Source organism: Lithobates pipiens, unplaced genomic scaffold (genome assembly GCF_037356315.1).
Source record: "Lithobates pipiens isolate NorthernLeopardFrog02 unplaced genomic scaffold, aLitPip1_a1.2 Scaffold_18, whole genome shotgun sequence".
NCBI classification, from domain to species: domain Eukaryota; kingdom Metazoa; phylum Chordata; class Amphibia; order Anura; family Ranidae; genus Lithobates; species Lithobates pipiens.
Window position 1 is genome coordinate 30,869,284 of NW_027507758.1, and position 18,156 is coordinate 30,887,439.

At 43.7% G+C, this 18,156-nt stretch overlaps 1 protein-coding gene and 1 long non-coding RNA gene across 3 annotated transcripts in view; one reads left to right on the top strand and one right to left on the bottom strand.

Annotated features, from left to right (window-relative positions):
* The window catches only part of CCDC88A (coiled-coil and HOOK domain protein 88A), a 325,195-nt gene extending 307,276 nt beyond the window's left edge, over positions 1-17,919 (top strand). Inside the window, exons 32-33 of one of the 2 annotated variants that reach the window (XM_077485519.1) lie at positions 6,040-6,137; positions 15,570-17,919. In XM_077485519.1, the coding sequence (XP_077341645.1) occupies positions 6,040-6,104 (65 nt within the window). In that variant the 3' untranslated portion in view covers positions 6,105-6,137; positions 15,570-17,919. The remainder of the gene's footprint in view (positions 1-6,039; positions 6,138-15,569) is intronic. The other variant, XM_077485520.1, reaches the window with a different exon arrangement.
* LOC143987056 (uncharacterized) lies at positions 872-15,571 on the bottom strand. The gene is made up of 3 exons (XR_013276588.1): positions 15,390-15,571; positions 1,224-1,305; positions 872-1,086 (listed from the first exon to the last, which is right to left on the bottom strand). It is a non-coding gene; the product is annotated as an uncharacterized LOC143987056 (long non-coding RNA).
* Positions 17,920-18,156: the final 237 nt, after the last annotated feature.

Here is an 18,156-nt window from a genome sequence, read left to right on the forward strand (position 1 = left end):
AGGGCGAATCTCTCGAACAGAATCACAGACAGCAAGAAAAATCTGACAGTTCTAGTCTCAGTACGCTGTATCCCAAACCAGAAAAAAAATTGGCTGCATTAGCACTTTGAGAGGTCAGTCCATCCAAAGGGGATATTTTCATTTTAGATAGCATATGGTTCTTTGTAGGTCTTGGATACTCAAACAAGGAACTGACACAACTCCCAACGCTATCCTTGATTTTCTAAAGGCAAACAGACTGTGCAGTTGCTCCAGATCTTAGTAAATGAAGTAAAGCTTCACTTTGCAAAGAATACCCAATCACATGCAAGGAAAATATAAAATAAAAAAAAACAGCATTTTTTTTTGCATATGATTGGATGATGGAAATCAGCCGAGCTTCTGCTCATTTCCTAAGTTAATAGAGCCTCATTCAAGGTCATATAGGGATAGGGGGGTGGATACCATCTTCCTTAATTATGGATATTGGAAAATGGGGAAGTGCTTGGAGCTGCTCCAAACATACTCTGTAGCAGTGATGGCGAACCTTGGCACCCCAGATGTTTTGGAACTACATTTCCCAAGATGCTTGTGCACCCTGCAGTGTAGTTGAGCATCATGGGAAATGTAGTTCCAAAACATCTGGGGTGCCAAGGTTCACCATCACTGCTCTATAGCATGGGTGCTCAACATGTGGCCCTCCAGCTGTTACAGAACTACATGTCCCATGAGGCATTGCAAGCTGCTAACAGTTACAAGCATGACTCCCAAGGGCAGAGGCATGATGGGACTTGTAGTTCTGCAACAGCTGGAGTGCCACAGGTTGAGCACCCATGCTCTATAGCACTAAAGCGTTGAGGGCTATCTCAGTAAATACAGATTGAACCAGAAATAAAAATGTAAACAGTTTATTATAAAATAGACAAAGTTAAAAACAGTTGGTACATAGATGCATACACTGTGCACATAATACCGTGCACAGTAATGAAAGCAAGTAGTGGACACATCGGTCCAGGTACAAAAAAGGCTTGGATCTATATTGTGACGGAGTCCTCTACGTGTTTTTCGGTTTCCACCGCTTCTTCAGGAGGGGTCAGTCAAAAATATCTACAAGAGTGAATAAGGTTTCATGATTGAACAGTTATGCAAATTTCAAAATGAGTGAGTTTGAAGATGACAAACTCTTAAGTAACAATACATAGTGGATTAGTCTTGGAGAATCTACAGAGTTATAAATAGCTTACCAAAGAAGGTCCTGGAGGCACCACGCAGTACCAAAAGAGGCACCCGGTAAAGGGCAGTTCCCCCAGGGCAGACACGGGAGACCTTATGAGAAATAATAATGGAAAATGGTAAGGTGACAATGAGTCAGTGTTAAGAACTATGGACGCAACAGCAGGTGGGAAAATACACAGGGAAGGGAAAAGAAAAGGTAAGGGAACAAGAAAAGGGAGGAGAGGGGGAGGAAAAGAGAAAGAAATGGAGAAAAAAGAACCAAGAAGTGGGGAGGGGGAGGGGAGAAGAGGAAGGAAGGGGGGGGGGAAAGGAAAGGGAAAGAAAAGAGGGAGGAGAGGAGAAGGAAATGGAGAAGAACAGAAAGGGGGAGGGGGTTGGGTGGAAAAGAGGGGGGTAGAGTGACAGGGAGGGGGGAAAGAAAAATACATAAGTAGATGGACTAAAGACCATAAGACAAACACCAAAGATATAACAGCCATGTCCACTTGATTCATTTCTGGAACAACTGCTCGTCTATTTGTTGTTAGTAAATCAACCCCTATGTGTTAAGACTGTGGACCCCAGCAGATATGCAGAGCCAGGATCTTGAGATCTTACCACTGTAGTCCACAATAGACATAAATAACCATTGAGCGTCTACCTGAAATTATTTTAGAGGACTGACCATTTAAAGCAATCCTTTCCAAGCCATACATTTTGTAAACCTGCTTTAGGAATATAGGATTAGAGAAGTTGATGCCTTGCCTACCTCTTGCCTCACTGGTGGTTGATGAGTATTTTTATTCTAGGTATTTATATAGTACCAGCAATTTACACTGCACTTCATAGTCCCATAAAGCCCTGCCCTCAAGGAGCTTACAATATAAGGTCTCTATCTTGTATATACTGTATACTCACATACTAGGGCAGGTCTAGACAGGAGCCAATTAACCTACCCAGGGCTTGTTTCTCAGAGATGAGGTACAGGTACCCCCTTCGAGTCACCCCTTCCTCCACCCTCTACCCACCTCTGAGCACGATCCTGTGCAGCCAACAACAATAGATTTCCCCAACCACAATATATTACCCCCAGCATCAATAAATCCCACCCAGCAACAATAAGCCCCCAATATAACTAACAATACAATAGATCTCCCAACAGTCAGCATCAACAGATCCTCCAGCATCAATGGGCACTTCCCTCAACAGTAGATCCATCCCAGCCACAATTGACCCTCTAGAAAAATAAGATCCTGGTCAGCCGCAATAGATCCCCCCCCAGCAACAATAAACCCTTGCTAGTAACAATACAATAGATCTCCCAGCAGCCAGTAACAATGGTCCCCTCCCTCAGCAGTAGATCCCTCCAAGCAATACTTGACCTCCTAACTTAAGATCCCCCAGAAAAAAAAACCTCCCCAACAACAAATGATCCCCCTAATGACAATAGATCCCAAAGCAGTCGGCATCAATAGACCCTCCAGCACACTCCATTCAGTGCTGGGGGTGACGGAAACTGCTTTTCCCTGCGTTCCCACTGAAAAAAGCCCTGAACCTACCAGCATGTCTTTGGAATGTGGGAGGAAATCCATGCAAGAACAGAGTGAACATGTGAATTCCACGCAGGTAGTGTCCTAGTTGTTAATCAGACTGAAGACTCCTAACGTTGGAAGGCAGGAGTGCAAATCACTGCACCCCATTTAGGAACCGATAGGTGTTCTACTGCAGGTCGGTATTTAGGATCCCTGGTTTCATGGTATCTGGGCTCTGAAGAAGATAGGAGAACTCACATGGGTGCCTGATCTACATTGCTTTTGCAGCTTACAAATGGTATTGTTTGGAAACGATTACTGAAGTTTTGACACATATATGGTGTACAAAATAGAAATAAATAAATAAATAAAAACAGTGGAGCAGTTTTCACAGAACCTAGGAGAGCAATTTAGAGGATTCCATCCCAACAATTACCGTAATTTACTGAGCATTTGAAAGTTTATGAAAGCATTTAAATCTGGGCACATACCTTATAATCTATCTGTACAAACTCTTTATTCACCAACAACTATGTGTAGTGTGAAGACCTACCTGATTGGATAGACATTGAATGGATCATTTGGGTAGGCCCTGCCTGCGCATAGTTGTTGCTAAATATAAAAGAGGTTGGAAAATTGGATGGTAATTGTGTGGCCAGCTTCCAATATTGTTTAAATGTAAAGATTGATTGAGAAAAGGTGTACAGAAAGGAAGTGGGAGTGCTATCATCAACTGGTCAGAAATACTGCTCTGACCACAATAGACTAAAATCTGATTGGTTGCTGTGGGTTTTTGCATTACTACTACCATTTGAAATTGTGCTGTCTTATTAAATAAGTCAAAGGGTGTTTTCTGTGAGAACACACAGGGTATGGTTTATGAAAATGTGAAAAAACAATGTTTTTATTTTAAGGATAAGGGCAACTAAATACAGAATCTGCCCATTGTGGGCAGTGCCTTCATTTTCCCCACTTTTTATAAAACAGATCCGTAATGCAAAAAAGCAGTCATGCAGTTACCCATATCAACCAATCGTGACTCAGATTTCACCAACACATGAGTAACTGCACATTATGACTCTAGACATTGTTAGATATATATGCACACTCTGCTTTGTATAATATATACGTTTTGTTGGCTAGATATGTGATTCCATGTACCATTGCCTGTTGAAATGTGTAAGCCAATCATACATGTCCTGCAGCTTGCCAAACCCATACTAACTTTGGCTGCTATATAAATGCATGCTGGACCAAAAGTACCTCCCATGTCATATCGGGGGAGGAGCATGCATGATATTTTTTATTGTGGCCCCCTACATAAACATTGTTCATTGCTTTCAAAATGCAGTTGCCCCAGAAGTCAAAGCTAGAAATTTGATTTGCTTTTTGATTAGTCATGAAGGTGAGGCTCACCTTCTGTTCAGGTGTTGTGTCTTAGTGGGCCTTGCTAACTAGGGATTGATGGGCTTTGTAGATCACCATTGACTGATGGAGTGCAGAAGACTCATGGTAGGCATCCTTGGCATGACTTGAAACTATAAATCCCATCATGCTTCTACTTTTGGGAGTTGTGTGTGGCTGGCATTGTCTTGCAATGCCTCATGGGATGTATAGCTTCACCACTGCTGGGGTTCTAAGATTGCCTACCCCTGATCTAGATTGTAATGGTGACAGCAGATGATGGCTTGTTTTGGCTTACATTAGTAACCATTCCTGCTGCAAACATTGTCCCATTATTAAGGGTTTGAGGGAAAGTCTTCTTAGATGGCTTGTGTTGCCTAGGAACCAGTCAAATTATTCCTTCTGGTGTTTTCTGCACAAGGAGAAACTGGTTGCTGTGCCACATCAGATTATCTATGACAAATCTTCTCCCAGATACTCGTATAGACACAACCCATGAAATAATGGCAGCCATTTTGAATGTTTAAGCTTTGGTCAGTCAATTCACTGGTTATAAATTATTTTTCTGAGGCAAGATCTGAGGAGGACATGTCTCACTGACATCATTGGTTCCAGTGAATTGACTCTCAACATTTTTATTATAAATGTTGCCTCAGTTCCCCAAATAACTGGTTTTATCATGTAATGTTATTGTAACCAGCCCAATGGAAATGCATCATTGTTCCATATAATTTTATGGTTAATCCGCTAGTGGGTTGGCCATACCAGAACTGTGGTGTCACCATTCCCTATTGGAAAATACACTGCAGGCAGAGTCCCAATTGTTATAGTTAGAACCAAGGTGTCCATGTGGGGAGTAAAACCACCCCCCTCACTATGCCAAAACTTAAAGAGAACCTGTACCCAGACTATGAACACTGAAGTTTTAGCATATTCCGAACAAGCAGATTAAGCATTTTAAAACAAGCCTTCATTCACCTCTGCATTTGTAGGCATTGTGGTGAAATGTATCCCATTCACGTTTAAGTGTAAATGTTTTCAGGTGATTTTTGAAGCTTTTTTTTTTGCTTGTGAACACTTGTTTTTAAGGTTTTTGTTTAATGTGTTTTCAAGCTTCAGGGTTTTTTGTTTTGGCCTGTGGGGAAAGCAGTATCATCTGTGACATCATGTCGCCATCCTTGTTTTTGCTTCCTGGTTTTTCTGTGTGGTGTCTTGTGCTGTCAGAGCTCTTGAACCCATGTTTGGTATGCCATTATCTTCCCAGGCCCTCTGCTGCTTGCCACAGTTCTAATTGAAGTCTGCTGGGCCGAAATGCTTGATTCTGCCCAAAAAACAAGCTTGTGTACTTTTTTACATCTGAAGACTCAAGTGGGAATGGGTGCCAATGAATATAATAAACAGCTAGAGTGGTCAGGGATGGCTTTACTGTTCATAGTCTGGGCACAGGTGCATTTTAAAAATGGTTAAAAAAAAATCGGCATTAACATCTGATATTTCATGCATATTGGAAAGATTTGAGAAGTCATTTTTTACATATAACATGATAACTGATAACATGTAACTAATAAACATTGTCCTGTATGTGCATGGAATTCCAGGTGTTACTGCCATTAGAGAAAAATTAAGGAGGCCGCCATTGCTGACTTCTCATGCTAGTTCACTGGCTGTTATGTTAACTCAGTCTTCTGTACTTTGAGTACAGTCTCTAATCCAGAAGAGCAAAAGGGTCATGAAGGCCAAGCGACTAGCACCTTCAGAATTACAGGAATTAGGAATGGCAGCCTCCCATGTTTCTGCATGTCTGATTTGACACCATTATCTACCAATCTGAATGAACCCTTCATCTCTTATTGCAAGCTTCTGTGCCTTTGGCGACTTTCAAAGTACTAAACCAGCTTTTCTCCTGCAGATGTGGAGGCCACACCAGAGATCAGGCTCTCAAAAAGCAGGTCTAGGGAGCAGCAAATCCCTTAATTTAGTGACTCTGTTCAAGTGATATCCCAAGTGGTGAGTTCCTGCCGGCGTTGTAAATGAGGCTCTCTTATCCCCATTTACAAATGGCTTTCAACCAACCATGAGATGCGGCTTACTGCTTTTCATTTCATCATTTGCATGCTTTACTCTCCATTTCCTTACTGCAAATCTGATGTGCGCAAACCATCTGGACAGAGAAGACTATGTGCAGTACTTGTGTAGATGTGTACATTGGTGAGGGAGCCTAGCCAACGACCATAACATAACATGGTTCGCTACTGAAAATGGAAGGTTAAAAATATAATTCCACCTTTCTGGCAAATGTGATGTTGTGAGGAAGGACCCATCAGCTTTATAAATAGTATTTATTATTGATTATATTCTGCTTTCCTCTTTCATTTTGTTAAATGTCAATCATTTCGGCCAATCTATGTTGTTTGACTGATTTATGTTGTTAAAGCCCCCTACCAGGAATATGTTTGTAGTTTTGCATACAGTGGGGAAGAATTAAGTTGTCCTACTTCAACCCCATTGGGGATATTTTCCCTTAACAGCTGGTATCACCGGGGCAGACAGGCACCAACCACTGTAAAGACCATTGTCAAAGGTTCCAACCCTTCCCAACTGGAGAGCAGTGATAAGCTTGGGCATGTTTGGACTAGGATCCAAACCCATGTATTCAAGCCTACCTGGAAGCTGTCGCCTGTACAGGCCAATCTGTGGCCAGGGTATTCATATGTATAAATGCCCTTTGTATGCGTGCAACTGCTGAATACGAATTCTTCCAACTGCAGATGATTGGCTTGTACAGGTGACCGCTTCCTAGTGGGCTTAAGTGGGTTTGAATTCTAGTCCAAACACACCACTATTTGGGAGAGATTTACTGTAATTTTCCCTCCTGTTGAGAAGTGAGAGGTAATATCCACAGCGGGGCAGCAAAAAAAACAACAACCTGGGATATGTTCTAACCCTTCCTCGTGCTGTCCAAAAGAGAGCAAACAAAATATGAATGAAGTTGGGTTTTAGGCTGGGTTCACACCATTGTGAATTGGATGTGGGATCCCTGCATCCAATTTGCAATAGCAGGAGATTTTCACCAGCTCTCTATGGAACCAGTTTACATATCTCCGCAGCGGGTCGGTGCGTTTTTTTGGTCTCTTTCAGGTCCAAATTCAGCCCAAAATTTGGCCTGAAATCTGACCTAAAATGGTGAACCAGCATGCACTGGACCCTCCATCCCCGCTGTGAGCCGCATGCAGCTCATATGTGAACCAAGCCTTAAAGAAATCTGTGCAAGTTGGGGTGAGAAAATACTGCCACATAACTGTAGGAACCGTAAGGTGGCAGTGCATACCTAAACTTTTTCAAATTGAGCCCCAGCAGCATCCCAGGAACCCCCTGAATCTGTCAGTAGAGGATAGGTAGGGCCCAATCCCACAATGCAATGCTCAATTTTGGTTTATTCTATCCATGGGCTGGAACATTGTCGGGGGTATCTGGCTGGTTGATGTGGTTTTTGACTTCTACTGGTACCTTATGGAGCATCCAGATATGTGACATTATTTTCCAATATACTTTTTCTCCAGCTATACTTTAAAGTAAACATATACTGACAAAATATGGAGGTTGCCATTATTAACTTGTCTTTCTGAGAATGCTGATTGCCTGGCTGACAGACTTCTCTTCTATTGTTAATAGTAGTTGAATCACTGTCCTGCAACGCGCCTGCAGTTCAGGAGTTTGGACTTCATTCTTGCTTTCCTTGTTTCTTGCTCAAATTATTAAAGCTGGATACAGCCGGGCAGCTAACATTTTCCAAACAAGGTTAGCAATGGCTTTTCCTGCATTGCTCATAGAACAGGTTTTCAAAAAGCCCATTCAAGCAAAATGTGGTCGACTCCCAAAGCAGCGTGAGATTGTGGGGAAGGCAAGTATAAGTCCTTGTACACACGATCGGAGATTCCGACAACCAAATCTGTCGGATTTTGTCCGACGGATTTTGTCCGAAACTGTTGTATACACATGGTCGGACGAAGTTGTCGGAAAATCCGAACGTTCAGAGCGTTCAGAACGTGATGACGTTATTTCGTTACGATGGGACTATGTTCAGGCTAGTAGCCAAAAGCTTTGATGTAGGAATTTGATCTGAGCATGCGTGGCACTTTGTCCGATCGGAATTCTCTACACATGATCGGAGTATGTCCGATCGGAGCATTTTGTCGGAAAATATTTCCGGCAAGTTGGAAAATTTGGTCCGACGGATATTCCGACGGAAACAGTCTGATGCATACCACACACAGTTGGAATATCCGACAAAACTCTCCGATCGGACACATTCCGTCGGAATCTCCGATCGTGTGTACAAGGGCTAAGACAAATGTCAAGGGTCATACAGGGCAAAGTTGCAGGATCTTTTTAAAGACTCTTTTCCGACTCACTGTGTATCATTTTAATTTGTCAACTCCACTTTTTAAAACCCACCTCCTGACCCACTCATACTCGCCTTTCCTACACCTATGGGTGTCAGCCTTGTATACGCTCCTTGCCAAATGGTGTTGAAGCTTGCATAAGGTTGAGGACATGGGCGATCCCCCCAATATGACAGTGTTTGGACCTGGTGAATAGTTGCTAGGCTTGAGCACTGCATCATAGGAGGAGGTCATAAGTTCCCTCATACCTTTGAAATGCCCTGTATTTTGCAGTGGCTTCAGTAAAGAAATGAAACATCAGCGGTGTGTCTGAGGGAGTGAGTCAGGAAAGGGTCTTTTAAAGAGACACTGTAACTATGCCTTGGTTAACCCTTGTCTTATACTTGCTTTCCCTGCACTCCTATGTGACTTCGGGAGTCAACCCAATGTAAGCTTCTTGTTAGAAGGTGTCAGAGCTTACACAGGGTTGATGACATAGAATGTCCCCACATAACAGAGTTTGGGCCTGGTGATTGGCTGCAAGGCCCAAGCACTGCACCATGGGAAGAGGTCACATGTTCTGTTCTAACTGGTAGTGATGGGTATTTTATTGTGGCTCCAACAGGGTGGATCAGTGGCGGTGCGTACATAGAGGGCGCAGCAGCGCCGCCCCCCTCTCCCCTGCACTGAATCTATCTATTGCTGCCGCCCCCTATTCAGGTGTCCGGCCCCTTGCATCTGAATTACAGCGGCGGGGTTTCTTTGGAAGTGCCTGATTAGAGCCGTCGGCTCGGATAGGCGTCCTGATTAGAGCCATGGGCACTAATAGGCTTCCAAAAGGTAAACGGGGTGCACTGCTGTGCGTTCGCTGTTTACACAGTGTTGTGTTAGGGAAGCGATGTATTCGCTTTTCTAACACCGACCCGCCTCTCAGCCAATCAGGTTGCCAAGTCTGTGTTACCTGTCACCTGATTGGCTGAAATCACAGGCGCTGTGATTGGGTGCCTACCAGGCGTCCATTCATTACAGAAGAAAAGAGGAGGAGGGCGGGAGAAGACATCGGGGTCTCATTTGGAGGACACCGCTTGCTGCTGTCACCCGCTGCACAGAAGAGACCAGGTAAGTGCTGGGCACAGTGGCAGCACACACGGGGCACAGTGGCAACATTTGGGGCAAAGTGGCAGCGTTTGATGGGTTTTTTTTTTGCGCCCCCCCCCCCCCCCAAAAAAAAATTTTGAGCACCAGCCGCCACTGGGGTGGCTAATAAACCAGCAGTGGAATAAGTCAAAAAGGGGTCTTTAAAAATAATCTATCATTTATCCCTGGATGACCCTTGTCCCCGAAATTAGTTTTACATGAGTTTTCATGTGACTGTGTTAGTCTGGGAATACCTGGACAGGTTTGTAAAAGCTGATTATTTGCTGCTCTCTCTTACAACATCTCAATACCAGAAAGGTGGTGGTGTGATTATTGCATCTAGATCATTGTACTAAGACCATCACTGAAGGATATTCTGCTGCCCAGGGAAACCTCTTCTCTCAATGTGTTGTACAGTGTTAGTATTCTGGGTCCTAGTATAGTATAAATGTGTCATCTTCTGCATAGATATTCACTGATGAAGATCTATGCTGTGTGCCTTTTCTGTGAATCCTTCATATCAATTTTGAGAAATCTAATATAGTTTGCATCTCTGTGTAACACCTTCCATTCAATAGTCTAAATCAGTCCATTGTGTGCACCATAGTATCTTATGCAGTTATAGGTCTGCCCGGTTAAACTGGCCATGTACAGATTAGGTTTGATTTTTTGTTCGAATGTTCATACGCAATTCTGAAAACGATTTGTCAGAGCACTCAGTAATACTATCATTGGGTCAAATAATTTCATCCTAAATCCCTAGAAAAATTATCCAGACCTACTGCTTGAAGGGATTCCCAGACATATTAAACAGATATTTTATTTTTATTGCTTAAGAATTCAAGAGAAAATAATACAAAGCAACGTCTATTTCAGTACATAAGTATATTGCTAATTTAGAAGTATTTATATGCTGTATACATTTTATTTTCAGCAGCCAATGGGTTGTAGTGGATATAATATATACAGTGCCTTAAAAAAGTAGTCATACCCCTTGACATTTTCCACATTTTTGTCATGTTACAACCAAAAACGTAAATGTATTTTATTGGGATTTTATGTGATAGACCAACACAAAGTGGCACATAATTGTGAAGCGGAAAGAAAATGATAAATTGTTTTCAATTTTTTTTTTACAAATAAATATTAAAGTTAATTGCAGAACCGCCTTTCTCTGCAATTACAGCTGCAAGTCTTTTTGGGGATGTCTCTACCAGCTTTGCACATCTAGAGAGGGACATTTTTGCCCATTCTTCTTTGCAAAATAGCTCAAGCTCTGTCAGATTGGATGGAGAGCATCTGAATCATAATTTTCAAGTCCTGTCTCCAAATTCTCATTTGGATTTAGGTCTGGACTGTGACTGGGTCATTTTAACACATGAATATGCTTTGGTCTAAATCATTCCACTGTAGCTCTGGCTGTATGTTTAGGGTCATTGTCCTGCTGGAAGGTGAACCTCCACCCCAGTCTCAAGTCTTTTGCAGACTCTAAGGCCGCGTACACATGGGCGGACTGTTCGCCCAACTTTGTCCGCTGAACAGTGTTTCAGCGGACAGTCCGCCCGTGTGTGGGGCTTCAGCGGACAGTTTCAGCGGACAGTTTGACGGACAAAGTCTTTCGGAAATTCCGAAAAACTGTCCGCTGAAACTGTGTTTGAGCGAACAGTCCGCCCGTGTGTAGGCTACTTTCGAAATGAGCAAACTGTTCCCGCTCGGAGGAAAGTCTGCTCATTTCGAGCGCGTGTGAAGGTAGGCGGGGCCCGCGACGGAGACGTCGCGGGCTCCGCCGCCTGGAATGGACTTAAAGGGGAACCCCAACGCCGGAAAAAATCGGCGTGGGGGTCCCCCCAAAGTCCACAACAGACCCTTGTCCGAGCACGCTGGCCGGCCAGGAAAGGGGGGGCGAGCGAGCGCGCCCCCCCCTCCTGAGCCGTACCAGGCCGCGTGCCCTCAACATGGGGGGTGCCTTGGGGAAGGGGGGGCCGCGCGGCCCCCCCACCCCAAAGCACCTTGTCCCCATGTTGATGAGGACAAGGGCCTCTTCCCGACAACCCTGGCCGTTGGTTGTCGGGGTCTGCGGGCGGGGGGCTTATCGGAATCCGGGAGCCCCCTTTAAGAAGGGGGCCCCCGGATACCGGCCCCCCACCCTATGTGAATGAGTATGGGGTACAATGTACCCCTACCCATTCACCTGTAAAATAAAAGTACCCAAAAAAAAAACACAACACACGAGAAAAAATATTTTATTGCACAGCTCCGGGGGTCTTCCGTCTTCGGGGGTCTTCTCGCCGGACTCCTCCGCTATCTTCGTGTAGCTCTTTTGCTAGCGGAGGAGTCTGGCTTTCTTCCTCCCCGCCGCCGGCCTCTTCTCCCGACTTCGGGGGTCTTGTCCCCCTCTTCGGTTCTTCTGCCGGGCCACCGCGCCTTCTTGTAGCTCTTTTGCAGGCGGTGGCCCGGTCTTCTGTCACCGCCGCCTTCCGTTCTTCTGCCGGGCCACCGCGCCTTCTTATAGCTCTTTTGCAGGTGGTGGCCCGGTCTTCTGTCGCCGCTGTCGCCGTCGCCGCCTTCCTGGCCGGCCGGGTAGCGTGCTCGGACAAGGGTCTGTTGTGGACTTTGGGGGAACCCCCACGCCGATTTTTTTCGGCGTTGGGGTTCCCCTTTAAGTCCATTCCAGGCGGCGGTGCCCGCGACGTCTCCTTCGCGGGCCCCGCCTACCTGTACACGCGCTCGAAATGGGCGGACTTGCCTCCGCCTTACGTGGGCGAGTCCGTTCATTTCAAAAGTTGAGCGAACTGTTTGGCAAACAGTTCGCTGAAACAGTCCGCTCGTGTGTGGGCAAGTCCGCTCATGCAAATTTTGAGCGGACTGTTGCGGCAACTGTTTGACGAACAAAGTTTCAGCGAACAGTCCCCGCGTGTGTACGCGGCCTAACCGGTTTTCTTCTAAGATTGCCCTGTATTTGGCTCCATCCATCTGCCCATCAGCTCTGACCAACTTCCGTGACCGTGCTGAAGAAAAGCATCCCCACAACATGATGCTTCCACCACCATGTTTCACAGTGGGGATAGTGTGTTCACCACCGTCTGTGGAAGAGAATTCCACATCCTTGCCGCTCTTACCTTAAAGAATTATCTATGCAATTTAAGGTTAAACCGCTTTTCTTCTAATTTTAGTGAATTGCCATGTGTTCTATTAAATTTCCTTTCATGGAAAGGTTTTATCCCTATTGTGGGGTCACCAGTACGTTATTTGTACATTTAAATCACATCCCCTCTCTTCTCCAGAGAGAATAAGTTCAGTGCTCCCAACCTTTCCTCATAACTAATATCCTCTAGACCCTTTATTAGCTTTGTTGCCCTTCTTTGTACTCGCTCCATTTCCAGTACATCCTTCCTGAGGACTGGTGCCCAGAACTGTACAGCATACTCTAGGTGCGGCCGGACCAGAGTCTTATAGAGCGGGAGAATTATTGTTTTATCTCTGGAGTTGATCCCCTTTTTAATGCATGCCAATATTCTGTTTGCTTTGTTAGCAGCAGCTTGGCATTGCATGCCATTGCTGAACCTATCATCTACTAGGACCCCCAGGTCCTTTTCCATCCTAGATTCCCCCAGAGGTTCTCCCCCCAGTAGATTGCATTCATATTTTTTCCACCCAAATGCATTATTTTACATTTTTCTTTATTAAAACTCATTTGCCATGTAGTTGGTCTATCACATAAAATCCCAATAAAATACATTTACGTTTTTGGTTGTAATATGACAAAATGTGGAAAATTTCAAGGGGTATGAATACTTTTTAAAGGCACTGTGTGTGTATATATCATTTTTTTATCTACTTATAAATCCAATTTTTCCTACAGTATACATATTTTTCTTTCGTATGTTTATACCATGCCTAATCCTTTACCCCCCAAGTGACTGCCGTATGTGTATATTTTGGGCTTATCAGCAAGCGGTTATACTAAGATCATGGCTGCAGCTATAATCTTGGTATCGCTTTTTAGGCCTCATGCACACAGGGCATTTAAAAATAACGAGCCAAAGCCAGTACCGACGGCAGGAAAAAACGGTTGTAAAAACGCTTTTTCGACATGGTTTGCATTGGCGTTCATGTGCACTTGGCAGCATTTCTCTCCCAAATGCAATTGCTGCAGCTTAAAAACGCTTGACGCGGCTTAACACTGTATACTGCGTTAACTCGCATATAGCCGCGCTGGGCGTTTTTACAGCTGTAACGTTGCTGCTCCAAAATACGCTGGCCCTTGGTTGTTTTTGCATTGCAGCTTTAAAACACCTTTGCCACTTATAGCTCCTAAAAGCCCATGTGTGCATGGACACACGGAATAACATAGGCGTTTTTAAGCTGTAAAAAAAACTGACGCTTCTAAAAGTGTCAGGAAAAACGTCCTGTGTGCATGAGGCCTAACAGCTGCGATTGGCTGTCTAATAAAAGTGATCCATGTGACTCTACAGCTGCCTGATCACTTTTACGGTCCCGAGAAGAGCCACCCCTCTCCTGCCGCCTGTCTCTGTACACAGCCAGGACAGCTTCACACAGGAGATGGAGGAACATCTGTTCCCTGATCTCCTTTTTGACTCATGAAGCTGGAAACCTCAGTGATTTTTTTTTTTGCATCCAGTTTCAGAGCCGATTAACTGCTATGGAGGGCACGGGAGACATTGGGGGGGTAAAAATACGGTGCCACATCCCAATATCTATGTCCAAAAATTGGGAATCAAAGATTCCATTAAATGGGACTTTCAAGGCACCATACAGTTGCAGGCAGAAAAAACACACTTAAGAAAATTTAAATATATTAGTTACAACTCATCATTAAAATCATACATAATTGTGTTGTGTTCTCCCCATCATTAACAGTTTTCAATACTCATTGCAGCACTTTAACACACAAAAAAGTCCATTCACGGCCCATGTTGTAAAAAGTCACTAGATCGCCTTAAAATGCATGACTTCATAAATCCAGGCCCAACACATTTCACAGCCAACGCCACTGCTTCTTCCATGGCAAATTATGGGGATATCTACAATATATAGCATCAAATACTAAGAGTAATAACATATTTATTTAAAACATGTTATTACGATTTTGTATGATTTTAATGGTAAGTTGTGACAAATACATTTTATATATTTACATTTTCTTGTGTTTTTTTTTTTTCTGCCTGTAACTATAGGGGTGTCTTGAAAGCCCCCTTTATTTAATGGAATTTTTGGTTTTCCCAATTCAGTTTTTTTAAAGTTAAAAATAAATGAATAAAACAAATAAAATGTTAAAAGCACCAGCCAGAGATGCAACAGGCTGCTTGCAATTTGATGAACAGCTCTGTGCAGACCTCAGTAAGTGACCCAAAAGCAGGAGCAAGTTTGCAGAATTATAATTTGTTGACACTAATTTGCAGTGGCAGGGCTGGGACAAGAGGTGGGCAAGAGGGACAGGTGCCCTGGGCGCAGTGAAGCAAAAAAAATAAAAAATACACAGGGTGGTACATTCTCTCTACGGCATGTATTAATAGGGTGGAAGGGGGGGCATAATTCTGGATCCTTGCCTTGGGCAGTGGATGGGTCTGCCCAGTTTCTGGGCTGTGGCATCTCTTTCATAACATTAAATTGCAAAATGGCTAGTGCAGTGTACTCTGTGTGCATTTTGGTGCCCTGTAGAAACGAAGCTTTCTTTCAGCTCAACCTTCCTTCCAGTATATGCAATAAAAAGGCTTACCAGGAAAGCAATGTGTGCATGGCCACTCTTCAATAAATATTGTGTCCTTTGTTCTTCCTGTCTTTTCGCATGCTGTAACCGCTTTGCTGTCTAACCTCATCGATCTTCACTGTGTCACCCTTCGCTGTTCTTATTTGTTCTCTCTCTTCTCTCTCTCTCCCTACCTCCTACTAAACACAGAGCGAAAAGTGTCCTTCAGTTTGTCCTTGCGAAGTTTCCATTTCTGAAGTCACGGGACCTCCTGCCATGCCATCTTTATCAGAGAATTTAGTTGCAAGCATTCAGCGCTAGAGCTGGAGATGAATTGACACCTTCCTTCCTTGAATCAAGGAGTTCAGTTGGAGAAAAATGCAAAAAAAAAAAAAATACACAAAAAAAGTACAATTTTTAAAAAGTCCACAAACGCTACAGGAATAATCAGATTTTTCTTTCTGCACTTTGCACTGTGGTAGTCTTCTATTGTCCTGCTCAGGATGGACCTACAAGCACTCGTGGAAGCAAACTGTATGAACCCATGATCAAATCTAAACATTGAATCAACCTCTGTATTACTCGCAGAAGACGGTTAAAGTTTTTGCTAGCAAAGGCCATGGTTCCTGTCTTAATCACTGCCTCATGTGACTCCCACATACTGCATGGTTATGCCTCTTCCAAGCATCCAATAGCATGCTTATCATGCACAGTAAACAAATTGTGTGTTAAATCACGGACGCTTCGATATACTCAGCACCTTTCTCTCGCTCTAGCGTACCCTCCTATATTTGGGTACCTTGCTAATAATATTTGTGGAACATTTTTTACGTTTTTTTCTTCATTCATTGGAGACCACCATAGAGTGCCATAGTTCATACGGCACCAATTGCCTCAATAGGATTCAACGGAGGGCTGCCACTAGATGGCCATATAGTGCCATAGTTCATATAACACAAATTGCCGTAATGGGATTCAGTGGGGGGCTGCCACTGGATGGCCATAGAGTGCTATAGTTCATATGGCCCCAATTGCTTCCATGGGATTAAATGGAGGGCTGCCACTGGATGGCCATAGAGTGCTATAGTTCATATGGCCCCAATTGCTTCCATGGGATTAAATGGAGGGCTGCCACTGGATGGCCATAGAGTGCTATAGTTCATATGACACAAATTGCCGCAATGGTATTCAATGGAGGGCTGCCACCGGATTGCCATAGAATTCTATAGTTCATATGGCCTCAATGGGATTCAATGGAGGGCTGCCACTGGATGGCCATAGAGTGCTATAGTTCATATGGCCCCAATTGCCTCCATGGGCTTAAATGGAGGGCTGCCATTGGATGGCCATAGAGTGCTATAGTTTACATGACACAAATTGCCGCAATGGGATTCAATGGAGGGCTGCCACTGGATGGCCATAGAGTGCTATAGTTCATATGGCCTCAGTTGCCTCAATAGAATTCAATGGAGGGCTGCTACTGATGACCATTGAGTGCTAGAGTTCATATGGCCCCAATGGGATCCAAGGGAGGGCTGCCACTTGATAGCCATAGTGCTATAGTTCTTATGACACAAATTGCCGCAATGGGATTCAATGGAGGGCTTCCATAGTTCACATGGCACCAATTGCCTCAATAGGACTCAATAGAGGGCTGCCACTGGATAGCCATAGCGTGCTATAGTTCATACGGCACCAATTGCCTCAATGGGATCCAGTGGAGGGCCACTGGATGGCAGTGAACACAAGGTTAATGTTTACATTTAGAGCATCATGGGAAAGAATTTAGCGCCAGCCATATGGGATGATTATGGCCAAGACTACAGTAAAATCCACAAGCCTGTAAAAACTTTGGCTATGCACGACTATTGCCAAGTATGTGCAGCAATAAAGGAGGCTTTGTTACCCTCACAGTGCCATTTTCTTAAATTATAAAATAAAAATGGGGGCCATGGGGCATTCCCCCCCCCCCCCCCTTGACAGCCCTCCCTGAATATTTGAAGGCGCTTTAAAAAAAAACACGTAGCAAGATGATTGCTTTTTTTTTTTTTTTTTTGCTTTTTTTGTAGTCTTTTGGAAATTGAGAACAATGGACAACGTTATTGCACTGAGGATGATCAAAAAAGGATTATAATGTACTTTGCAATTTCTTAGTCGCATAATCAGCTGATGGCAAAATGTCGTGGCAGATATCAATTTTGGTATTTTTTTTTTATATATATCTATATATATGTTGGCAATGCCACATTTTTAATCTGGTTGACTGAATTGCGACCAGAGCCTGTACACTGTACGGGGCTCTTTGGTGGTGAAGAATTAAAGGTAAGCGTGACTGTAATTATAGATGAGTGTGGAATTTTCCCATACATTTTATTGTACCCGTGACAAAAATGAACCTCTTCCCCCCCCGAAATCCTAATTTAAACTTGTCTTAATACCGTTCTTTTTTTTTTTTTTTTTTCACTTGTGTTTGAATGATTTGATGCTTCATAATGACGTTTAACACACATGGGATGTTTCACTTTTCTTGTTCTGTGTTATTAAAACATTTTCTTATATACTTTTCGTATATGTTGTTTTATTTGACCTTGGCATTAAAGTGTTACTAAACCCACAACTGTAAAATCAGTCTGTATATGCAGTAAAGCATGCTTCTTATACTCACTGTGGAACCCTAAGGGGTTAATCCTCTGCATTGTGTAAAAAGGCTGATTGATCCTGTGTTATCTTATCCTCCCCTTCATCCACTGTCCTCAATCCATCTCCTGATAGTACGGAGCCTTGGGGGCACTCTGCA